Source organism: Gobio gobio (assembly GCF_949357685.1).
Source record: "Gobio gobio genome assembly, chromosome: 3".
NCBI classification, from domain to species: Eukaryota; Metazoa; Chordata; class Actinopteri; order Cypriniformes; family Gobionidae; genus Gobio; species Gobio gobio.
The window spans coordinates 25,412,699-25,438,980 of NC_137099.1; the positions used below are offsets into that span (position 1 = coordinate 25,412,699).

The 26,282-nt window shown below is 37.2% G+C and overlaps 2 protein-coding genes across 2 annotated transcripts in view; one reads left to right on the top strand and one right to left on the bottom strand.

The window, feature by feature from the left end:
• The window catches only part of LOC307124131 (multiple PDZ domain protein), a 70,409-nt gene extending 61,144 nt beyond the window's left edge, over positions 1 to 9,265 (top strand). The window contains exons 34-42 of the mRNA XM_079813170.1: positions 110 to 257; positions 340 to 411; positions 1,761 to 1,809; positions 1,889 to 1,932; positions 2,026 to 2,136; positions 5,831 to 5,935; positions 6,055 to 6,143; positions 7,842 to 7,965; positions 8,186 to 9,265. Coding sequence (XP_079669296.1) covers positions 110 to 257; positions 340 to 411; positions 1,761 to 1,809; positions 1,889 to 1,932; positions 2,026 to 2,136; positions 5,831 to 5,935; positions 6,055 to 6,143; positions 7,842 to 7,965; positions 8,186 to 8,350 — 907 coding nt within the window. The 3' untranslated portion in view covers positions 8,351 to 9,265. The remainder of the gene's footprint in view (positions 1 to 109; positions 258 to 339; positions 412 to 1,760; positions 1,810 to 1,888; positions 1,933 to 2,025; positions 2,137 to 5,830; positions 5,936 to 6,054; positions 6,144 to 7,841; positions 7,966 to 8,185) is intronic.
• A 413-nt stretch (positions 9,266 to 9,678) lies between these two features.
• Positions 9,679 to 25,313, bottom strand: rfc1 (replication factor C (activator 1) 1). Its single transcript, XM_079812064.1, has 24 exons — positions 25,201 to 25,313; positions 24,504 to 24,614; positions 24,277 to 24,343; positions 20,865 to 20,966; positions 20,449 to 20,756; positions 20,286 to 20,360; positions 19,800 to 19,877; positions 19,200 to 19,538; positions 18,864 to 18,971; positions 17,865 to 18,044; positions 17,627 to 17,731; positions 16,350 to 16,737; positions 15,828 to 15,937; positions 15,549 to 15,663; positions 15,357 to 15,445; positions 14,671 to 14,808; positions 14,203 to 14,298; positions 14,003 to 14,101; positions 13,741 to 13,895; positions 12,514 to 12,631; positions 12,119 to 12,264; positions 11,790 to 12,003; positions 11,399 to 11,581; positions 9,679 to 10,427 (listed from the first exon to the last, which is right to left on the bottom strand). Exons 1-24 carry the CDS (start codon positions 25,201 to 25,203, stop codon positions 10,332 to 10,334), a joined length of 3,423 nt encoding a protein of 1,140 aa, XP_079668190.1. The 5' UTR covers positions 25,204 to 25,313; the 3' UTR covers positions 9,679 to 10,331.
• Between the last annotated feature and the right edge of the window lie 969 nt (positions 25,314 to 26,282).

Sequence of the window (26,282 nt, forward strand, 5' to 3'; positions counted from 1 at the left end):
AAAGGAATATAATTACATTACAGAACTGCACACTACAGTCCATGAATAATACATAGAATCGGCTGTTTTCTGATTCATCTGAATTCATAATTTTCTGCATGTCTTGCAGGAATGACACTGGAATCTTTGTGTCTGAGATAACAAGGGGAGGGGTTGCAGACTTAAATGGAAGGCTGTTGCTAGGTGACCAGATTTTGTCTGTGAATGGGGAGGACATCCGAGCTGCAACACAGGACTACGCCAGCGCACTACTGCAGGTACTCAGGAATACAGTAATTAATGCATTTCCTTCATAATCATAATAGGGCTAATTATGCCCTCTCCATGTGTGTGTTGCAGAGCTGTAGTGGCTCTGTGTTGTTGGAGATGGCTCGGTTTAAAGCTTCATCACATTACTCATATGGAGATCAGGTAAACGCATTACACAAGACAACTGGATTATTCCTGTTGTGCAGTACTTTTGAACCTCTGTGATCTAAAACAATAAATCATGTGTTATAATTTAAGAAAATATTTATATAAAAAAATATATAAGTTCAGGCCATTATGTACACAGTGGCACACAAAAAAAACTCTCAACGGAATTGAAATAGAGCTTTAGCCATTACTCTGTGACTTTGAGTTGGCACGAGGGTGTCGACGTTTTTGTTCATGTTGACTATTTACCCATCTTTTGAAATATTATATGATCAGATTTCTATCATTTTTCCAAACATGGTTGTCTTATTTTGAAGTTAGACCAGCTGCTGATCACAAAAAGACTAATATGATAATTACATATTATAATATATTGTTAACTAAGATTAATGAAAAATGTGAGTTTAATATTTTATCCAATATATTAAGGCATACACTGTTCAAAAGTTTGGGGTCAGTAAGATTTGTTTTGTTGTTGTTAAAAGAAATTAATACTGTTATTCAGCAAGGATGCATTAAATTGACCAAAAGTAACTGAAAGTTTAAATCTTTTGTAAAAACTTTCAAAAATCTTCACGATTTCAACAACAAAATATTAGCATCACAACATTGATAATAATAATAAATGTTTCTTGAGCACCAAATCAGTTTTTGAATTATTTCTGAAAGATCATGTGACACTGAAGCCTGATAATTCAGCTTTGCCATCACAGGAATAAATTATATTTTGAAAAAATATAGTAAAATAGAAAACAGTTATTTTGAATTGTAATATTTTTTACTCTGTTTTTGATCAGATATATCCAGCATTGGTGAGCACTTGGTGAACCTTCCTTCATTAAAAAAATCTTACCTACCCAAAACTTTTGAATGGTAGTATATGATGGAGATTTAGCCTTGACTCTTGACACCGTATGCATACCGTAGACATGCTATGCAATATTTACAGCACACAGACACAACTTATCCTTCGGATGAGACGTTAAACCGAGGTCCTGAATCCCAGGATGTCTTTCGTAAAAAGAGTAGGGGTTTAACCCCGGCATCCTGGTCAAATTTTCCCATTGGACTCCTAATCATCCTCATATATACTGGTGGGCTTTATCATGCTGTCTCCTCTCCACCAATAAGCTGGTGTGTGGTGGGCGTTCTTGCGCAGTATGGTGGATTCTGTGGTGGTTGAGGAGATTCCTCCCTTCCATGTAAAGCCCTTTGAGTGCCCAGAAAAGCGCTATATAAATGTATTATTATTATTATTATTATTAATAGTATCCATCTCAGATCCATTCGGTGCACAATCAATGCGCTGTGTTTGAGAGTCTGTTCTATCTGTGTTGTGGCAGGTTGGCGAGGTGGACGCCCCTCTTCTTTCTTCTCTCAGCACACATGACTGTAAGAGCGTCTGTCACAATTATTCACTATTCAGTTCTTAATCATCAGTACCATCAATGAGTTTTCATTTTTTGCACAGCTTTGGATGGGAACGTTGACATCAGAACTGTCACCGTTCAGAGGGTGGGTTTGGTTTTCTAAGCCCTTTTAAGGCATGTTGCTGCAGTAACTGTGTGATCCAGTAGTAAATGTAAGGTTGTTGTGATTCTGTCCCAGCATGAGTGTGAGTCTGTGGAGTTGAGATTGAGAGACACCCTGGGAGATCCAATGATTTATATCTCCAACCTGGACCCTACCACACCTGCAGCACGTGCAGGACTTCTGCAGGTAGAGAGAGAGAACCAGAATGCTTAAGACTTTGTGGGAATAGGGCCTGAAAGTCCTTTCCCCTCCTTTTCTTGAACCGAGGAAAGCTTGAACTTGTGGAAAGCTCTCACAAATTACACTTTGGGCGACCTTTGAGTGCTGGCTTGTGGTCCTTTCCCAGTCCCTTTTTCCTTCTCTTTCCCACATGGCTTCCTGTAATTTCTATACACTCTTAAAAATAAAGGTTCTTCATTGGCATTGATGGTTCCATGAAGAACTTTTAAAATTCATGGAACCTTTCCATTCACCTAAAGGTTCTTAAATCAAGTCAAGTCAGCTTTATTTAAATGCTGCTTTTTACAATGCAGATTGTTTCAAAGCAGCTTCTCAGTGGTAACAGGAAAATAATGCAACAGAATTTGATTCGGCTGTACAGCCGATCTGGAAAAAACAGTAATGTCATCCAGCTCAGTTCAGTAATCATAGTGTCAATGTGGGCGGATCAATAATATAGTTGAATATTTAATGTTCCCAACTAAGCAAGCCAAAAGCCAAAGGTGACAGAGGCAACGGTGGCAAGGAACCAAAACTCCATCCGGTGACAGGATGGAGAAAAAACCTTGGGCAGTCGGGCGACCAGTTCTCCTCTGGCCAACAAACAAACAGTGTATGATTATGATTCAGACAAGTCAGAAGTCAGATTAGATTGGAATATTCAGAATATTTGTCCAGTTCCATCTGGTTGAAGATCATCACGCAGGAGATGGGCTTGTTGAGGATCAGTGCCACTGGATGTCGTGTCGATGAAGCCTTCACAGTGGAGAATCTAGTTGACACGGTCTCTGCACACACTTCAGGGCTGCATTGTGGTCATGTCTAGGCGCAGGTCCACCATCTGATCTACGGCCCGGATCCGGCTGACCACAGTAAGCCTCGGGATAAACAATGAGATTAATATTAGCGTAGATGCCATTCTTCTTATGATGTAAATGGATACATCAGGTGTTATGGGAAGTGTTCCCGGTTCCTCATGATGCAGACTAAACAATCATTAACTGATTTGAATAATAGAAATTAGGGATGGGCATTTTTGTCAATTTCTCATTTCGATCATTGATAGGTCTCAAAAACGAGTACTCGAGTACTCGGGGGCGGGGCATGTGCAGGGGGCGGGGCATGTCCGTCATTGAGATAATGAAAACTGTTATGAAAATGGTTGTTGACAAATACAAACGTGACATGAAAACAGGTATATGAAAACATGAACATATAAAACAAAAAATAACTGCTAGATTATGATGCATAAATGTCTTTGAAAAAGAAACATCTTTATAAAATGACCGTCTCAAATAACCAAGTCAATATCGAGCATTTCCTTTGAGCTGAAACTGAAATAACACCACCCTGCAGAGCTTGCTAGCTGTTTAATAAACTCAACCAAACGCACCCTATATCAACATTAATATGAAGATTATTATGAACCTATTACGACATAAATCAACACAAAAGGACGTGAATGCGCACGTGAACTTCAGCGTGCTAGATTTTACAGGCTATGGTTTGAAACAGAACATTTTGAATGCGCTCTTCCCTTAACAACGCTGATACACGGACAACGAAAGCACACAGAAACAACATTTTATTAAAATAGTGTTCTCATTATAATGCTTTGACAGATTGACTCTGCACATCATGCACTTAATTTTATTATTCATGATCGAAGCGTTTACAGACGTCACTGCGCGTTTTCAAACTCATAACGAAAAACAACTTTAAATAAACTACTGTTAAAAAATACGAGAACAGTATAGCAGTGCTGCATTACTAATGTCAATGATTCTGAGAAAGAAATAGCCTATCTGAAAAGAATATCTGTCTCGACTAAACCATGTCGAGCTCGAGCATTAATGCATTTGAGCTGAAACTGAAGAGAATGAACAGCCGGTATAACGGCCGCGCTTTGCTAGCTTATTAAGCTCAACCAAACGCGTTTTATATTAGATTAATCAGATATAGACAACATAAAAGTAATCTTACAACGTGCATCTGCAGAAAAGGACGCGAATGCGCACATGAACGCGATCTGAGTGTTCTCGCTAGTTTCTCTGTGGATCAGCTGATACACGGGGAACTGAGCACAGATCATTTACAGTATTTTCCACGGTGTTCTCATTATAATGCTATGTAGGCTATGACAGATTGGCGCTGCACATCTTGCACTAACCATTTAATGATCACAGTGATTCCAGACATCACTGCATTGCACGCCTCAGTTTCACTTTATTTCGCCGCGGTCTGGAGGCTGTATACAATCAGACCTCCGGTACCGCGCAAAACGAAGCAATAACCAATAAAAAAAGAGACAAATATTTTTTTTTTCAGGGCGATCATCGTTCTCATGATCGATGATCGCTGTCACGTTCGAGTACTCGATTACTCGACCACTGTTGCCCATCCCTAATAGAAATTGATAATGTTTTATGTGTATGCCATAGTAAAGAGATGTGTTTTCAGTCTTGATTTAAACTGACAGAGTGTGTCTGCTTCCCGAACAATGCTAGGAAGACTGTTCCAGAGTTTAGGTGCTAAATAGGAAAAGCATCGACCGCCAGCAACTGATAATGGGTTTTATCAACTGGCCAGAGTTTTGAGCTCGCAATAGACATGATGGACTGCGTTAAGAGCTACAAGTACTGGGGAGCTAAGCCATTTAGTGCTTTGTAAGTAATAAGCAAGATTTTAAAATGTATAAAATGTTTAATAGGGAGCCAGCGCAGTGTTGATATAACTGGGCTAATATGGTCATACTTCCTGGTTCTAGTAAGAACTCGAGCTGCTGCGTTTTGGACCAGCTGGAGTTTGTTTATTAAGCGTGCAGGGCATCCACCCAGTAGAGCATTACAATAATCTAGCCTTGAGGTCATGAACGCATGAACTAACTTAATAGTGGAAAAAGGTTATGTAGATCATTAAAGCGTTCTTCAAACCAAGGAAACAGACGTTCTTTTAAGAACTGTTCACTGAAGTTTCTTCAATGACACACTGAATGGTTCTTCTATGGCATCAAAAGCGCCTTTTTTGAACCTTTATTTTTAAGAGTGTAATGTCCTATCCCAATAAAGGCAAAAATACCAAAAAGAAAGTGTTGATCAATGTAAGCAGTACACTACCATTTAGAACTTTGGGGTCAGAAAGAATTTAGGAAAAATAAATGTATCCAGCATGGATGCATAAAATGTATCAAAAGTGACAGTAAAGGCATTTACAATGTATATTTATAAAGTGCTGCTTTTTTTAAACTTTCTGTTCATCAAAGATTCTTTAAAAAAATGACATTTTCAAATACATTAAAACAGAAAACAGTTATTTTAAATTGTAATAATATTACTATTTTTTACTGTATTTTTGATCAAATAAAAGTAGCCTGATGGGTGAGAATAAGAGATTTCTTTCAAAAATATGAAAAATCTTATGACCCCAAACTTCTGAATGGTAGTGTGAAAATGTGATGTTTAAAACTAGCTACTTTCATAACAGGTTCGTTTTATATTAAATAATAGTTTATCTAACAAACAAACAAAAAGAAAAGAAAAAAGAAACAGGATTTATACTTATGCTTTAAACGCCACAGGACACCAAACTGAATACCCTATTCTTGGAGTGGCAACAACCCACCATCTTCAGAAAAATAAATAACTCTGAATTGAATTTTCAGTTGGGTGCCAGAGTCATCAGCATTAACGGTACATCAACTGAAAGTCTCTCAGTTACTGAGGCAAGTTCCCTCCTGAGAAATAGCAGCGGAGCCGTCACACTGCAGGTGTGTAACATCAGACACATATCAAATCATTTCAGATACAAAACATTAATCAAATGTTCAATCATTGTACACAGAGCTCGTCTTTCCATGAATGTCACCCTCTGTGTGTTTGATTAAAGGTGATGCCAAGTGGCTGTGCAGATTGGTCATCTTTAATCAACTCCTCACCTGGACTCGCAGAAAATTACACTACCCTCAACAACCAGAGGTACTCGAAATACATATTTATAGTTTCTAACATACAAAATGTCATTCTGTTCTGAACTGGATACCTATTTTATAGGCAATAGTCAAGTTTTTAATGTTTATATGTCTATGTGGTGTTTTTAATAAGCTTGAAGACAAAGTCAACACCATTGCTAAGTATTTTCTCCTTAAAACTGCAGTGAGAAAAATGCAGTCTCAAAAACGTGGTTTGAAATCACTGGTGTTTCTTACGTCACAAACTACCTGGAAAACAATCATGTCAATGTAGCATTAAACGTGACCGCTCTGAAGCTGGGGAGTCTCAAGCCAGGTTATCCTGGTATATCTTTCTGTTGATATGAAAAATCGTTTTCATTTGTAGCAATATAGTGGGTGAATGATGTATATAATGTATGTTATGATGAACTATATGCCTTTCTCCACTGACGTTCTAAGTTGTTCAAAGCCTTTCTAAGGATGCTGATTTTTTTAAAGCAGACTGAGATGGCGAACGGGAACATGGTTTGTGTAACATTTAGCAACCTAACATAGTCAAGCAGAAGTCTGATCATATTAATTACCGTTATGTGTCCGACATTATAGAGAGCGATACATAAAACGCATGACCATTCGGATGCATCTACTTGTAGACGAGCCATATGAGTGAGTGGAGGCGGGGGCCAATTTGCATATTAATTTATCCGCATATACTAAATGAAGCAAGGGTGTAGAGTTACATTCAAGCTATTTTAAGGCATGAAGACATTTTTGTTTCATTTGGTGATCAAAGATAAGTTTTAAGGGATAAAATTCAGAGGTTCTCAGAAGTGGAAGTCGTCAAAGTTGGTTAAACTTGTATAGTGGTGAACAGGAAACAACAGCAAATATAATTTTTATATTTCCAGAAAGATGTTAAATTTTCCATCACTCCCTCAGCCGTTATATTAGAAACACTTTTTTTACTGTATATTACTGTATTTTTAGTGAGCATTCTTCCGTTTGGGTACAATCAAATTGATTTCATATTCAATCTGGACCACTTTGTACCTCTGATCTATACAGTAAATTGTAGAAGTTAAAAGTGCAAAGTAAACAATAGCCTAAATCATCTTTATTCACGCATTACTCATATGTAAAGAACTCCAATACGGTTTGGAAAGTGGTTTTATTTTATTGCCAACTGTATCTCAGTTTGTTTTCATTTGCAGTTAATATTATACTTTTCTATCTGAAAAGTTTCATCACTAAAATGAATGTGGCCCAGGGCAATTTTTGTTATGTGTGGGTCACTGGAACCAATGAGTAGTTTTATCATACAGAACCTTTAGGTCAACTATGCTCACAGTATGCTGATGATGGCTCTGATTTATGCTAGCTTTTAAGATGTATTGCTGGTTTCATCCTAATGCTGCTATGAAATATATTAAAATTGCACTTTTTACTGAAATGTCTGCTTGTGGATATATTTTAGAGCAGGTTTGCGAGTGCAGTTTTGTAGAGCCGTAAGACTCTAGAGTCAGCAGAATTCTACACATAGATAAAGGACTTCCCCTCCAGGGCACCCAGACTATTCAGACAACCCTGTTCAATAGAAGTGTTATGCTTGCTTTTTTCACTTTTCTAACTGCACTAAGAGATTAATCTTTGCCCTGTTTGCCAGTAGGGTGTTCTCTGTGGAGAAAAAATGGCTTTAATTCTATTTGGCTTTTGTGTGTTTAAGTTCTCCTCAGTTCCAGACTATCACTCTTGAACGTGGCTCTGCTGGGCTTGGCTTCAGTATTGTAGGAGGACTTGGCAGTTCCCATGGCGACTTGCCCATCTATGTCAAGAACATATTTCCCAAGGTACACTAGAAAGAGACACTGCCATAGAGCTAAACATTGTTGAGCAAATCTATTGACTGCAGTGAGCCAGAGATTGATACATGTCCAAACACACGTTCAGTTAGCATGAATCACAGCGTGTGCACACTCCACCGCATGGCATACAGTCCTCTGACTGAGAAAGGAATGTTATTTGTGTATTTCAGCGTGAAGCGTATGTGACAGTGCTCTGTTTCCACAGGGAGCTGCGGTGGAGGACGGGCGTCTGCGTCGCGGTGATCAGCTGCTGACAGTAAACGGACGGTGTCTGGAGGGTGTCACTCACTCTGAGGCTGTCGAGCGCCTTAGACAAACCAGCGGGACGGTTACTCTACAAGTACTTTCAAAAAGACTACCAACATGCTGATAACGTCACACAATGTCACTTTCCCTTGTCGTGACGATTCTTAAGACCTCAAGGAGTAGATGCATGATTGATTGCTAGACACAGATGGAGACAAGCATCCCTCTACAAGCTGTATTTCTATAAAAAAAAAACATCTCTCAAAATGTAGTCTTTTCTAATTGCAAAAATAAGTATTTTAGATTAAATGTGAATCTACACAGTGTAAAGTGGGAGAAGCCAATAATAGAGACTAGTGCTAAACCAGTGGTTCTCAACCAGGGGGCTGCAGGGTGACATATAATAATTATTTTTTATATATATTACTTGTATATTAAATCTAACTTGATTAAAAAAATAAACATACAATCAAAATGCAAACTAGAAAAATTGTCCTCTTTTTCCCAGCTCAAGAATCTTATCTTCATCAAAAAGGTTGAGAACCACTACGAGTCTTTGACGCATATATATCAGCTGTCTTTTTATACTGTATTGCTACACTACATAGATTTGTACTATTGTACATTATTTTTCACTTTTCAGTTTCAGAGAATGAGTTAAGTGAACATAACCGGCATAGCTAATGGTGTAACTAACGCTGCGTTCACATTAAGCATAATTATTCATAAGTGTGGTTGTTACACATTTAGATGATCATAAATCATGCAGAAACACATTTATGAAACTGTTTAAAGCAAGACTAATATCATAACAGAAACAAAATCTGACTGTAACTCAGTAATGAACCAGAATCACTGTTTGTATATGTTGTCTGATGCATTACATGTTAGTCACCACTGTGTCCGTTAGGATGACAAGCAACATTCATCAAATTATAGATTTATCTTTTTCTACTGTAAATGTACCTGTATACAAAATACATTATTTTATTGCTGTAAATAATTGTCTATTAAAGTCTTAGATGTTAGACTACAAATTAAGTATTGAAAGTATGCTGCAATTTTAATTGCTGAAACAAACAAAACAAAACTGGCCCTATGTACAGAGTTGTTTACCTAGATACTGTATACCCTGGTCTCACAGACAAGACTCAAGCCTAGTCCTGGGCTAAAATGCATGTTTGAGCTGTTTTAACTGAAAGCAACTTGCACTGACATATCTTAAAATATGTCAGTGCCATTGTTTTGTCTCAAGATGCACAGCAGTTTTTATTTTTAAGGAACGCTTCTTAGATGTCCTAATTGAAGGCATAATTTGAAGGCATAAGTCTGTGAAACCAGGCCAATATATCAGCAATTTATCTGTTTTTACCATTCTGGGCCTCCACCATCTGATCAATCAAGAAGAATGAACCTTGAAGATAATTATGACAAGCAAACACAATACATCTCTACAACATAATTCTGGTTTTAATTATTGAATCACACACATTAAGTCATTTACAGAATAATCTTCGGGCTATCACACACTATCAGTCTGGATCCAAAAGTGCTGCCATAGAAAACACTAAGAAAGGTATTATTTATATATATATATCTGCAAGTAACAAAAGAAATATGACCGATACATATTTACATTGTGTGTGGTCACTAAGCTGACATGCAGCAAAGTGCAGTGGGTGTCCATGTGTCTAGTGGAAGAGGGTGTTTAATTGTGAACCACAGAAGCGAATATATTAAAATGCTCATGTATTTTGTCATGGGGGTACATGAGTGAGATGACATTAAGTGCCCTTAATACTGTTTACCTTTAAGATGAATATAGCTTTAACGTCATGTGTTAACAGTATGATGCATGTGTCAAGTCTGATATTCTTGATGAATTGTGAACCATATAATAACTTCTGTGAAAATGTGTGGTCCACCCCCGGCGCCTGGTCCCTCTGCTGAAAGCAGCTTAAGCTGAGTGATGGCTTTCAGGAAGTTCACAAGTATGACTCGCAGACAAAAAAAAAAGTTCTGTTTATAGAGCTGATGTCATTCAGCCACTCACATCTAAATGAAAACAGAAAGAGTAAGGCTTTCTGTCTCAGTCCCTCCTATGTTTATTTCTTGGCCTTTCCTTTACCCCTGCCTTTCCACTTCCCAGAAGCCCCTGGTTTCTCTTGCTTGACGTCTTTTGCTGGTTTGGCTTTCTTCTGCTGTAAGAATGAAAAAAATCAGGTGAATAATGGTGTAGCATTTTGAGTGATTCATAATGGAATTTTGCCTATATGTAGGCCTTGATGGAATATGCAGACTTTTCTATGCTGATTTTGGGCAAAATGTGTGGAATTCTGTAGAATGAATTTGAACATGGTAAAATATGCTGTCACTAATAAGAGTGAGGTACTCTCAGCTGTGCTGTACGCAATACAATTAGCCAAAATATTTAATAAGTTACATGAAGTCTTAAAATGACAGGTGATTTAATTCTGTGGGCAAACTATACACATTTAAAAGGATAGTTCACCCCAAAAGGAAAACAGGTCATCATTTATCCCTCAAGCTCACCCTCATAAAAACCATGCAAAATTATAGAAGCCGCCATTATGACTTCTCTGAAACCATAACAGATGAGTTCTCAACTCACTGACTCAGTGAACCAGACACAGTGGTTTAAGAAGATTTGGAATATAGAGCAATAGAGAGCAACGTTTATGGTGCTTTTGTGACCTCTTTCATTGCCTGAAAGCTTCAGTGTCTTCGTAGAATGGAGATTCTTCAAAAAATTGGGAATCACACAGGGAAGTCACACAGGTTTAGAACAATATGATGACGCAAGCGCTGGAAGCCTAAATTAAACCTGATCATCATATAAAGCGATTATTTCTCTTCAAGGATTTATCTACTCATGGATGGATTACATTTTTTTAAGTGTCAAAGTTTTGGTTGAGTTGACTTTAAATGGAAGGACAGAAGTCTAAGTTTCATTAAAAATAACTTAATTTGAGTTCTGAAGACGAACGAAAGTGAAACAACATCAGGCCGTGTAACTGAAGACAGAATTGACATTTTTGGGTGAACTATCCCTTTAAGTGTTCTCCAAATAAGAAGTTATTAAGTTAAACATGATTGGAAAACTGACAGATAGTCAAAATGGAAGCTACTGGATTGCTGTTTTAATAGCTACCTTGATCATTGCATCTCCAGTAAGCCCATCATCTTCCTCCTCTTCCTGGAACTGAGATTCATTGTTAACCTCTCCTACAAGCTCAGGGTCAACAGCACCTTTACGGCTTTTCTTAACCACTTGTAAGGAGTACGGCATAAGATGTGATTCCTTATTGTAGGCTCTTGTAAATGCAGCCTTCACCTGCAGAGAGGGAAAAAAACAGAGCTGATGGGGATACAGTATGGCATACAGCACCTCCAGATGTTTTCCTGTTAAAACACAATTAACTCAGACGGAGCAGGCATCTGTCAAATCAATGAACTGTCAACTGGACCACCAGTTTCTTGTCCTGGAGGAGAAGTCTACAATATGCTAAGAAAATCACACACACACACACACACACACACACCTTGGAGTCTAGCTTAGAATAAGGATCCGGCTGTCCACCCCATGTGCTGATCTCCATTATGTTATCAACATCCTCTTTAATGATGTTATAATCATCCATGAGCTTCATGCTCTGATTGGCTCCTTCTGAACCTTGGGACTGAAGAGGCTCTAATATTGCGGAGCGCAAATACGGCAGGTAATCCAGATTTATTGCTTCCTTACTACTTAACGTCCTGCAGGATAAGAAATAGGCAAGCTTTTAAGAAGGCAAAAAAAAATTTGGTTTATAGACTTCATACTTCAGACATGGAGGAAAGGAGAGGGTGAGAAAAGTGTGCGTTTTCTCACTTTAGGCTCATGTGTGAAGCCAGCTCCTGTATGATGCGGCTGTGTTTGCCAGCTGATGAGAACTTGCCCAACCAGCTGGGAAAGGTTGGAAACTGACTCATATAGCCACGCATCAGTTCCCCTGGCAACACACTTGCATAAATTGCCTGGAAATAAATACACACAGATATATTAAAAACCTTATTTGTTTTCACGGATCTATGCACAAATACTATGTGAACAAGTTTTGTAATATGTTACAAATCAGTGATGTAATATGACTTCATTCATCTTTTCATTTTGAAAATGGCCACCTGAGTGCCAGGTTCTCTTGGTGCTGCTACAGCATTCAAAGCTGTTGACTGAGGATTTGTTGGTCAACACGGAGGAGAAGACAATGACAGGATGTATGTTACCTGTGTAGGAAGCAGAGACCAGGTCTGTCTGGAACGGATCTGTTTGTCCACTAAATCTCCATCGCAAATGCTGTCCGCAGTTTTACTCAACAACACCAAATGATTCTTCAGATTTCCCCTGATAAACATCAAATGTCACAATTATACCAACACGCTTTCATCTGCAGTTAGAGTAGACTTTTTAAAATCTTATGAAACAAAAATGTTTTCTACGTGTACAAGCTGTCACTGTAAATTGTGAATATCGCAATGTTAAAAGTTTCGCTTATTTTCTATAGACAATTTTATCAGAAAAATGTCAATTTCAAAATAGGTCTGTGCATCAAGTGTAAATACAAACAAATAGATCTGCATTGGTTCTACATAATGGACCCGTTTACACCTGATATTAAGATGTGTTTTGGTCGATTGGATCACAAGTAGACAAGGGAGACATACTCGTTTACACCTGGTGTTGTAACCGGTCTCTTTTGTCCACTTTCAACCACTTCTGTCCTGATTTCTTCGAGGGGAGGGTCTATGGGCGGGTAAATGTTTGTTTGTTTTTTTCAGATCTAGCTTGTGCAATTTACATGTGACGGAAAAACATGGCCGCAGGACCACGCTAAACACAGTAAATGCATGTTAGAAATCAGGAATGGCGAGAGAACATTGTGCTTGGTATGTTTTTGATCTTAAAAACCAAACTTGGGTCTTCAACCGACAAAGTTTAAAAATCCTGTCTGGCTAGCGCTCTTCCAATAATGTTTACGCATTAGGTGGAGAGTAGGTCGTCTTTTGTGGCTGTTTAAACACATTAGACCACATGAGTGTTTACACTAAGAAAGCAATCCAGTCTAATGCGTTTTCGGCTACCTCTGGAAGTGGTTGAAAGTGGACAAGCTCAAAAGGTTTAGACCACCATTTACACCTGCATTTATTTAGCGTCATCCACTTGAGCTCCGATCGAAAATGCATCTTAATACCAGGTGTAAACAGGGCCAATGTGTAATTTGTTTCTTTGTTCTAAGTCTAAAAACGGTCCAATTTTTATTTTTCATCAAACATTTTGCATGTACTTTGCAACAATGCATGTACTATTCACATCATGTCTTTCTCATGGGGAGCAAACAAAACACCTTTTTAAATGATCAAAGAGCAAATGTATTGAGCTATTAAATATCTTCAAAATTTAGAAAAATAGAGATTATCTATCACCCCGCACTAGTGAATGTGTCTAAGACTCACCCTGCGGCGACTGGTCGGACATGCAGGTAGTTTTCTTGGACAAATAGTGGTGCTAGAGAGTAGTCATGAAAGAAAAGGTCTGATTTGTCAATCAAAGACATGTGAGCGGTTTCCTCTCCTGAAGCAAACACCTTCCGGCACACATCAAATGGACCCTGCATAACAACACACAGATATTGTCATCCTATACAGTCTACCCATGTCATCAATGCACCCATGCTCATAAAGTGTGCATAATGTATTTAACATTGTGCGTATGTACCATTTTCATGTCTTTCTTAGCATTGTTAGCATCAGCTTTGGCCTGGTCATAGGTCATGACTTTGTCTTTAGCCGACCACATGCTCAGATTATGCAGGATCTAGGTGTAGAAATATAATAAAACATTTGCAGTGTTATACACAGGCATATATAGTAGACACTGAATCAATGAAAAAAGGATAAATTTGTTTGTGAACATACCTGTCGAATATCCTGATTGGACCCCAGGATGACTTCATTAAGTGCTGGGGGTGGGATCTTCAGACCCTCTTTGAAAGCTATAGACATCATAGCCCCCTGAATGAGCAAAAAGGAAGCTTAAACAATACAGTACACAATAAGTGTAATATTTTTTGGTTACACTTTATGTTAAAGTCCCCTTGGTACAGTGTAATTACACTAAGTAATAAGCTAAAAACATTATTACTATAGTAGGTACATGTACAACAAACACTGTAAAAAATTAAAAAAAATCAGTGATGATCGTTATACATTTTTCAGTAATGATAATAAATATTTTTAATGTTTCTAAAGAAAGAATATGATGTAAAATCAATGAAAAATACTTAAGATTCTGAACTATTTATAGGTCACTAACTAAATAAGCAAACGCGTGACACTGATCAACAGTGATTTAATCTGACAATCATTTCAAATGCCAGTGAGCACCTTGATCTGCTCAACGCGGGGTCTCTGAAACCGCAGGTCGTAGCAGTAGTTGGCCAGCGAGCGGATCTTCTGATGATTGCGGTCATTACACATGCAGATGATGGGAATCTTGGACTGTTTTATCAGACCAATCATCTCCTGTGTGGGTCAAAGGGCAAAGTACAAGTGTCAAGAAGCACAATACCTCTCAATACACCGGCGTTCAGAATAGCATACTTCTCTTACCAAGACTACACTATGTATCATATACACTGTGCCAAGTACGTACATTTTCTGTATGCACACAATACCCAGATGAGGACCTACTACATTTGCTCAAAATGAGCAGTATATAGAGCTTACAGAATGGATTACTGCATTCCACATAGCAATGACTTGACCTTTTATTTCCAGTGCAACATAACTTGATGTCAAATTCCAAATAAACCAAATTCTTAAATAAAAATGTCCAAAAATATATCTATGATAACTGGGCAATGAGAAGTAGAATTCTACCGTTTGAAACATTAATTGTGGACAAAGCCAACAGTTTCACATTCTATTTTTTAAAATTGTAGGCAGTATGTAATATATACTGAGCTAGTTCTCCATTCCACAGCCACTGAACACATCATGACCATTTTTGCTCCTTGAGCACCACCTCTGGTAAAGAGAAATAATGCAATTGAATGCGTGTAAATGTCAACCTGTATTCCTCCTCTGTCTTCATTTCCTGCCATCCCGTCCACCTCGTCCATTATGAGGACATGTTTACTGCTCACTGTCTGAGATGCACCTGTCACAAAAACATACTGTTGTTTATATTATAATCACCAAGTTTACCTCCAAGCCCTTTTACAGATGCTACCTGACGAATAGCTATTAATTAAGCTAATTACCGGTATAGAAGTTCTTAATGCTGGTGTTGTTGAGTGATTCTGCAATCACTTCCTTTAAGCTGTTCTTACTGCGGGTGCAGCTCGCATTCATCTCCACGTAGCTGTAACCTAAATCCTACAAGCACATATGGAACTCTATTAATGCTTTACCCAGTGCAGTGAAACCGTAAAACAGACACAGCATTTACAATCATTCACTACTGATTTAATCCTTGACCAAACGCTAAACACTTTAAAACGATTAGAGACATATGTGTTTATAAGTGAGACTGAACTGACCTCACAGACGAGAGAAGCAGTAGTGGTCTTCCCAACACCAGGAGGCCCAGATAACAATGCAGCCTTAAATCCAGAACCATCATCTTTACTACCAAACTTACCAAATTTGGCTGTTTCATGCAGAGAGAGAAAGAGAGGAGAGACAAGAACAAGGAAAATTAGTTAAATGGAATTTTAACTAATTTTCAGTGCATTTGAATAAACACATTATGTATGGTTAAAATGGCATACCAGTATGTGTACTTCATACTACACAGTATATGTAGTATGCCATTCCGATACAGGTAGTTGACATGAAATTGAGCAGATGCATGAAGTATGACATGCTAAACTCCATGTAAACCATCCGAAACAACATTTACAATTCTTATCTTATACAATTAATATACATATTTCCTAATCCATATTTTTAACATAAAATCTTGATGTTGATGATCAAAGGTTATATGATCACAGGTTCAGCTAGCTACCCAAATATCAACTGTCTTGTGAACACAGTGAGAGCAAACTTTAAATACTGACATGGTGCTTTTGTATTGCCGCTGTGATTTTTATGCCAGTTCTGTAACCAACGCAGAAGCTTGTTGGCACAACTCTGATCCCCCTGCTGTCCAATCAGGTTCTTCAGATTGCGGGGGCGGTACTTATCCACCCACAGCAGGCTGCTCCCATCATTCTCTGGGGTAGAGTGGGATACAGGGGATGCTGTCTTGGTTTGATCATAGCTCAAATTCTTTTTGACCTCTGAACGAGAGGACCCAAGTGTTCCAGATTTAGAGGCAGAGCCAGGCTTAGATTTCCCCTCTGAAGGGCTTCTCTTGTTGGGGCTGGGCCCTTTTGGTGTGGCCTTCTTGGCTGGAAGAGTGGGCTTGCCTCTAGAGTCTGGAGTCCTTGTTTTAGAGGATTTATTCTAAAATATGGAAGATAGAGAGACAGCTCATCAATGTATTAAATTCCTGTGTGTGTAGTAGGGCTGCACAATATTGGAAAAAACTGGCATACTTTGTAATGCATGCGTTACTTTGTTTTTCTACAATATATATTGCTATATGTAAAATACAGAACACTTTGACCAGATCACTTGAAAGGCTATATTGGGAAATAATTATGAATTGGGGTGATTTTGTTAGGGAGTGCTTAGAAAAGAAAAATAATATAAAAAAACTGAAAAATATTTTGCATTGAAGACTTTGTTGGAACAAACCATCCATTTAGTGCTTTGGTAAAAACTTTAAACATTTGGGTGTTCAAAATAAGGCTATGCCAATATTCTGCCAAAATAAAAGATTGAGGATTTGACGTTGAAAACACAAGGCTTTGAACACAACTAGTGAAGAATTTAAAGATATAAATATTTGTATTGTAACTCAAAAGAGTCTTTTTTTCTTTGTGTCTGGATGTGTCAGCAGTAGCAATATGAGACATATTCATATAAAATGAAATGTCTTACTGCAGTTCAAATCGCAATATATGATCAAAATAAATCACTAAATAATTTATTGGCACATTTAAAATAAAAAGTGAACATGCAAATGTGTCGTTAAATTATTGAACTATTAACTTCTCAGGGGGTCTTTCAATATTTACATCTAAGGGCTTTGGATTGCAAAAGCATTTGGGAAACCCTGCATTAAATGGTCAAGCTTGTATACATTTAATTAAAATCACACCCATCGCAGTATGACAATCGCATTAAACCATTTACAGCAATATCGATTTTATTTTGCTAAATATTGTGTGGCTCAAATGGGCAGTGAGTGCGAGTCAGAGAACAGAAGGGTTGATGGGAGCTACTTTACCTCCTCCTCTGCCGCAATCTCGTATTTAGACTTCTTGCCTGGTTTGGTTCTTATAAGTTCCAACAACTCATCTTCATTAATGATCTTAGTGCCAAAACTCTCCGCCTGAGGGATAGACATTAAAGTTACATTAGCACATTATGATACAAAAACTAAAAGTAAATTAAAATGGTAATTCATAAATATATTGAAAAAGAAACACTCTGTTCAAATAAAGAGAAAGAATTAAAATTAGGACCTTCTCAGTCTTTGAGACTCCACTGTCTCGTCCCAGAACAAGGTAAGTGGTTTTACGGCTGACGTTTCCTGTGACTTTCCCGCCATATCGCTCTATTAGTGACTTAGCGTCATCCCTCTCCAGAGACTCTAACACACCAGTCAACACAAACACACAACCCTCCAGGCAGTTCTCTGCTCCCTAAAACATGCACATAACATTGTTTAAGCAGTTTAAAGGGGCTATGTATGTAAGAATTTTCATGTGTTGAACAGCTAGTAACAAAACTTAAAAAATTAGATCTTCCCCAACTTCCTAGGTTGTATATGAAAACCGGTAGACTGATTTTTATGTGAAGGACTCGTTTTTCCATGAAAATCAAAAGGATTGTGACGTTTACGCACACTCCCAAGAGACTTTCTTCCGTTCTCTACAGCGAGAAAGTTTGTGCAATACTAGCTAACGTTAGCTTAGAGATGGAGTCCACTATCGTCAACAAATGGACAGCAAAACAAACTAAAATAAAAAACTTTGCTGTTTCACAGTAACAATGACATGAACTGTAATGATTCAACGAGGTCAAATACAATGACACATGAAATGAATGCTTATACATTGCTCAGGATAACGCCAAAAGAGCCTCTGTAACGTCTATGTGTCATGCAAAGAAAAACAATTAACTCAAACTATAGTCTCACATTGTCAGATCTATATAGAATAGTCTCAGATATATACTTTATAATCAAATATCTTAAGTTTGATCATTCACCGTGAGTATATCGAGGCCCTGAATCATGTTCAGTCTCTTGAATGTTATGCGTGCGCATAAGCAATAATTGTTGGCTGCAGTTCACTTAACGGCCACCGGTGTCGCTAATAACAAGGGTTTCTAATATAGCCTGATAAATTCTACATATACCCCCTTCAAACAAGTATAATTTAATTTCTAAAAGATATTCATAAATAGAAATGAGATGATAGGCCTACAGTTGTCAACACGAGTCGTTTAGGTGTTTTTACCTGTGGTAGCTCTTTAGAACCCAGTGCTCGTGGTCCTTCTCTGTTCAGAAAGTTACGGTAGGCTGATGAATTTGCCCGTTTTTTCTCTAGGTCCTCAGGACTTGTACTCTGAAATATTAGACAAAGGTTTGCTCAAGAGGTTTTCAGGCCATATTTTTTGTAAATCTGCTTTGAAACAACATATTGTGAAAAGCATTTTACAAAGGCTAAATTAAAATAACACTAACTTAAAAGACCCATAAAAACACAATTATAAAGCTTACATTGACATTTTGAATATCTTCTAATATAAAACAATCTTGAATTAAGGGGCATATGCAAATGATATAGGACTACCTCTGGTTTTGTTGGTGAAGTTTTACTGGGTTCACTTTTAGGCGTGGAAATGCTTCTTGATTTTGTCATTCCCATGGACACACTTGCTGTTTTGGGCGTAGCTGCCCGCTCTGAGCTAGTTGGTGAGATGGGCTCTTTCTTAGGAGAGATCTTAATTTTCTTTTCACCCCTGTCTTTTTTCCTTTGCTCATCTTCTTCATCCTGTCGTTTTTTCATCTGAGCCAGTTTAGAGCTGGTCTTTACAGGACTTGTTTTAGGGGATGGGTCCTTTTTAGGTTTGGTGTCTGAGGCAACTGCCTGAGAGCTGCTCTTAGAAGGGGAGACAGAGTCTACCCGAGCCTAGGAAACAAAAAGAATGATGTAAAACCTAAAATACATTGCTTTGTTGGCCACACCACATGATATTTTTGGATATTTGATTTTGTGGACAAAGGGTTTTCAAATATTAACACGCAGTAAACCTATTATTATAATAAAACAATATTATTTTCATAAACTAATAAATTATGAATAACTACTTGCATGTGCATGTTTACTATATATGTTTAAATCTGAATCATAATGAGAAACAAACTATAGACATGTATGCTGCTCACCAACCTTTTTCGGTAAGGGAGCTTCATCCAGCATAGCTAATGTTTTTGCAAATTCCTCATCATCATGAATCTGCTTTTCCAACTAACACAAAAATACACAGACACACACACACACACACACACAGAGACAGGTTCTGCATTATGCATTTATATATACAGAAAATCCACATCATAGCTACATAATAATAAACTAGATATGAAAAAGTGACCACATTTACATGTATTTTCAGATTAAGGTATATTCTAGATAAGCCTTAATTCTGAAAAAGATATTGGAATATTCCTGGATACATTATCATGAAGATTCGCGTTTGCATGTGCTTGACAATTATTTAAATAAATTTTTAGCAACTCTGAATCATAACTCAGCTCATTATTTCTCATTCATGTCCTTGATTGCAGAACATAATATTGAACATGTTTTAATATGACCAAATTCTGATTAATACAGGCACATTATGTAAACATTAGCCATGAGTCCTAAACCAACCTCAATGTCTTCATCCATCTGAAGTTCTTTTGCAATGGCTTCATCACTGAGCGACTCATCAGTTTCCTGTGTGGGCTGGATGAGAGCGAACACTGATGAGTTTGAATTATTCTAGACATTAAGCGAATAAGCGCACACACTTTCATTCACGCTCTCTACTCACTGCCTTCCTTTTGGTGCTGGTACTGGCCACCATTTTCTTCTCTGACCTCTGAACACTTGAGCTCCCAAAGAAAGCCATTACTGAGGTGGGCGTCAGTTTCGGTGGGGTTGGTGTGACCTTTTTTGAGACAGTGGGCTGAGAGCTCTTCACGCCTCCCTTTGAGATCGTGTTTGGGGATTTGATTGGAGATTTACTAGGGGAAACTTTCGCTTGCTTTGTTTTTCCTGAATCTGACTCCTTTTTGCCTTTAACCATTCCATTTTCTTTAGGTTTGGGCTTTTTCAGAGTCACAAATGTATCATCCGAATCTGGAAATGTATCACACACACACAAAAAAAGGAATACAAATTGTGATGTACATGTCATATTAATATAATCACAGCATTGAGAGGCAATTTGCTTGCTGACTCCCTCACCAGAATCAGACACATAAGTTACTGGCTGTTTCTTCACTGTGGGGGCAGCAGTCTCTTTAGTGCTCTTTTTGGTCTTCTTCTCCTTCTTGTCTTCCTCAGAGTCTGTGATAAGATGAGAGAAATATTGTGATCAGACTCAGATTCCCAGACTGTCTAGGGCAGGGGATTTCAATCTTTTAGATGTCACGGACCCCAAAATATGAACCTCTTCATGTGAATGACCCCTAGCCTAAAATGTAAAAGGTGTCTATATGGCTTCTTACGTAAAGATACACACACACACACACACACTATATTGCTAAAAGTATTGGGACACCCCTCCAAATAATTGAATTCAGGTGTTCCAATCACTTCCATGGCCACAGGTGTATAAAATCAAGCACCTAGGCATGCAGACGCTTCTACAAACATTTGTGAAAGAATGGGCCGCTCTCAGGAGCTCAGAGAATTCAAGCGTGGTACTGTGATAGGTTGCCACCTGTGCAATACATTTCCTCACTACTAAATATTCCACAGTCAACTGTTAGGGGTATTATAACAAAGTGGAACCAATTGGGAACAACAGCAACTCAACCACGAAGTGGTAGGCCATGTAAAAATCACAGAGCTGGGTCAGCACATGCTGAGGCACACAGTGCGCAGAAGTCAATAGCTACAGACCTGCAAACTTTGTGTGGCCTCCAGATTATCTCAAGAACAGTGCGTAGAGAGCTTCAAGGAATGGGTTTCCCTGGCCGAACAGCTGCATCCAAGCCTCACATCAGTAAGTGCAATGCAAAGCGTGGGATGCAGTGGTGTAAAGCACGCTGCCACTGGACTTTAGAGCAGTAGAGACGTGTTCTCTGGAGTAACGAATCACACTTCTCTGTCTAACAATCCGATGGATGAGTCTGGGTTTGACGGTTGCCAGGAGAACGATACTTGCCTGATTGCATTGTGCCTAGTGTAAAGTTTGGTGGAGGGGTGGTTATGGTGTGGGGTTGTTTTTCAGGGGTTGGGCTTGGCCCCTTAGTTCCAGTGAAAGGAACTCTTAATGCTTCACCATATCAAGACATTTTGGGACAATTTCATGCTCCCAACTTTGTGAGAACAGTTTGGGGATGGCCCCTTCCTGTTCTAACATGACTGTGCACTAATGCACAAAGCAAGGTCCATAAAAACATGACTGAGGGAGTTTGGTGTGGAGGAACTTGACTGGCCTGCACAGAGTCCTGAAATAAACCTGATAGAACACCTTTGGGATGAATTAGAGCGGAGACTGCGAGACAGGCCTTCTTGTCCAGGGCCCTTTCTAGCCACTCTAGCGTAAAATACAACATTGGTATTACTGGTATCAATTAACAAATACATACATACCAAATTATATTTGCATATATTTGTTAATAAGGATTCAAATGAATACCAGTAATACCATTGTGTAATAATATATATAAATAAATATGTAAATAAATATATAAATATAAAAAAATATCAAAATAAATAACTAATATATATATATATATATATATATATATATATGTATGTGTGTGTGTGTGTTTATATAAATATGTGTTTATATATATATATGTGTTTGTGTGTGTGTGTTTATATAAATATGTGTTTATATGTATATGTATATATATAATATATGTGTGTTTATATATATATATGTATATGTATATATATATAATATATGTGTGTTTATATATATATGTATATATATAATATATGTGTGTTTATATATATATATATATATATATATATATATATATATATATATATATATATATTTAATATATATATATATATATATATATATATATATATATATATATATATATATATATATATATATATTTAATATAATATATATAGATTTGTGCAATCCCTAGTTGCTACAAAATAGTTCTCAGACATAACTATTAGGTGTTATTATTACATTTCACATGAAAGTAATAAGAATAAATACTGATTCAGTGCCGTTTTTGTTACTCATTGATTGAAGTTCGCCTTTAACTAACACAACGCTATGCCCTCTGTGTGTACGACACTGCTTGCATTAAGCACTATTAGAACTGAATGAATCGATTCAGCATTCAACACCATCCGTAAAGATGTGTTAAATTCGACATAGCGATTTATTAAAGGTTGTATTAATGTTGTTCAATTGTCCGTTAAAGTTTTATATTGGACAATTACAAAACACACTGATTCTTTTAACAATGCATTGGCGCAAAAACTGATGGTTAGGCTAAAACTGTCCGCCTAGTTTGCCTATGCCTAAAAACGGCCCCGTTCTCGTCCAACATCAGTGCCTGACCTCAAAAATGCGCTTCTAGAGGAATGGTCAAAAAATTTTAAATATTAAACCCTACGGATTAAGAATGGGATGTCATCAAAGTTTATGTGCATGTTGGTTGTTAATCAAATTATTAATCAATTATTCAAATTATATTAATCAGTTCATTAAATGATTAATCAATTGATCCTTCTAAATATCCAATGATATGAATGACTTCTTCAAGATTATGAGATTTACATGTTTCTTCACTGAAATGTGCCCAATCTTTGTTTGTGAGAGAAGCACCTAACACCTGTTAAAACCTATATTTACTCTTCTAGCTGACCCTGACAGCCTAGGTCACTAAGGGTCACTCAGGCCTATTGCCTATGTGACCAATTCTGAGTTAAAGAATTTACTTTACACTTCATCTCCAATCACTACATAATAATGACAAATATTGTCTGAACCTCTTGCTGAGAGAAAGTACATCTTATCAGTATGTTTTGAGCTAGAGCTCGACCAATTCAGACCCTGAAGAAGCTGTGTATCAGTGTGTGTGTGTGTGTGTGTGAGCACTCTTTTGTTACAGGATGTTCTGAGGTGAACAACTGGCATGCAGAAGAGGTGAAATGACTGTCCTCCAGATAATCGTTGGAGATCTTCTTCTGACTCACAGCCCAAATTTTCTAATGTTATCTTTTTTTTTTCTCAGAATCAGAATCAGAATCATTCAACCTGACATAATGATGTAGCTTAGTGACCTGTGTTAAGTATAATTACAGTAGAGTGGCCTACGAACGTTTTGCTTGTGAAGCGAACGTTTTGAGTGTGAAGCTGGTTCTGCTGATGAAACTGCAAACTACTCTTCAGACAAATTCTCTTCAATCTCTGACTCCCGGTCTTTATTCTGGTTCCCCTACTAATATATATATACTAATATATACTGTATTGTTATGGTATTGTATTTATTTTTATGTAATGTATACCTCAAGCACTTTCTTGCGGCCCCCTGTTTGAAAACCCCTGGTCTAGGGTATGTTTAAAAACCTCAGGGCACTCATTCACAGTCAATAATTAATAACCACCATGTTTTAACATGATGGTCATCATCATAATTGTACAAATACTTGATAAATGCCATTTACAAACCTGAATCAATTATGATTCTTTTCTTTCGTTTTCCAGTGGGTTTCTCATCAGATTTGGGACTTGTGACCTAAAAAAAGAGAAAAGCGAGATTGTATAGCAAAGCAATCTAGGATGCATAAAACATCAGCCTGCAAATGTATGTAAATAAAGAAAATATGAGAATGAATTTATATTTTAGATGACCGGTCACAGAAATAAATGACAAATGTACATTAGACTTGTTCTACCTTGGTTTTTGATTTCGGTTTCTTCTTCTTCTGTTCTTCATCAGTGCTGGTGCTTCCATTTGAAGGTTTGGGCGCTGCAGGTTTGGTGGACGTAAAAAACCTCCGGATGTCCTGAAATGAGCAGAAGTGAATTAGAAAAATATATATAATATATAACATTTTATTTAGATGTACATAGTTTATTTATTATCTTATAATAACATAGGTTCCTAAACGTGCTGTGCAGAGCAACTACCATAGTAACCCCTGGCTGAGTTTGTTCTGTTGCATGTTTACATTTCAAAGTTGACAGTAACAAACAGGAAGCAGGTGCTTCATTGATACCAAAACACAAACATATGTACTTTATGCAGTAATACAGTAACACAACTGCTCATATTGGCCTGTCTGTTGGCAGACAGTCGAGTTTGATAGTTAAGTTCTCCACTTTTTAAATACTTAAATTTTGTTCAACCCAGACGTAAACAAATGCACTCGTGATCCTAAATGAAGGAAACATGGACTGCCAAGTTCATGAACAGCCTTTGCATGTTTTCTTATTTTTGTAGCTCTGGTCTGTTAACAAACACGTAAAGGCTGCAAGTTTGAGCTAACGTTAACTGCTCTTTTTTTAGCCAAACAGCCTGATCAGATGCATTGAGCTCGTCTCTGATTGTGTCAATTTTTATATAAATGGTGCATTAATAATGCGACTCACCATTTCTAAGCATGTGTCAAATATCGTTTCTTTATTTTTGGACAGACTGCGGGACAGTAGAGCTTCTCCAGACCTCTTTGGCGCCAATGATACTCAACGCAGCAGGCGCGGCGTGATGACGCGAAGATGGAGGAAGAGAGAGAGACAAACGCGCGGATCAGATTCTGCTCTGCTAGTGTGTTGACACTCCACATTAAAAAAAAAACTATAATAATTCAGTGAAACAAATATTGTAAAACAAACTAAATCATACTAAGAGTTGTCGTATATGATTGTTTATAATAAATATGTATAATGTTCATATTAAGATGAAAATGAACCTGAATACCCTAATTATGATTATCCTCGTGCGAGGGACCTCCAATCTCAAATTTAAAAGCCATCTATTGTTTCTGTATAAAGACCCAATTTAAAAATGAATGAAAATTATTGTTTTTTAAATTATGAATATGCATAAATATTATTGAATTTTTGTTTTGTTTATATTAGATTAATTATTGCATTTTTACACATGATAGCACTGTACTGTTAGATGTATTGTTTACTCACTCATTTATTTACCTTTTCTTATTTCAATGTAATTTTTGTTTATCTTTTATGTATCTTAATTATTTAATCTAATTTTTATGTCTAAACATTTACACAGACTATGTTTTATGTTCTGGAATTTAAGTCTCGATAGGCTACATGTATGTTCAAAACATAATTACCTACCTTAAATTATAATTTACAGATTATGCAACATTGCTTTTCACCATATTAAATGATTAGCACACAATACACCTTTTTTTTTTTTACTTTTTTTTTTGCTGATCCCTTTGAAGTTTACTCATTATGAAGTAACTGAGCAGTGTCCATCTTCAATTTTGAATAGCCAACATTGAAAATAAAAGGTCATTCTTGAAGACTCAACAGGTTAGACCCTAACATTTTTCTTCAAAAAAATATGCACTCTCACTATGAAATATATCTAGGGTTAGAAGTGTTAAATGCATAATGACAAATCTAACCCTCATAATGTATTCAGTGGCCATATGTATAAAGGCACTCAACATTCTAAGAATGATGTAATTTTGTCTTAT

Excerpts from the sequence above, each read along its gene's own strand:
- rfc1 (XM_079812064.1), bottom strand. Across the intron at positions 19,878-20,285 it reads AGATGGATGAAGACATTGAG|TTGGAAAAGCAGATTCATGA; the intron begins GTTGGTTTAGGA and ends TTTTTGTGTTAG. Across the intron at positions 14,809-15,356 it reads AAGACAGAGGAGGAATACAG|GAGATGATTGGTCTGATAAA; the intron begins GTTGACATTTAC and ends TGACCCACACAG.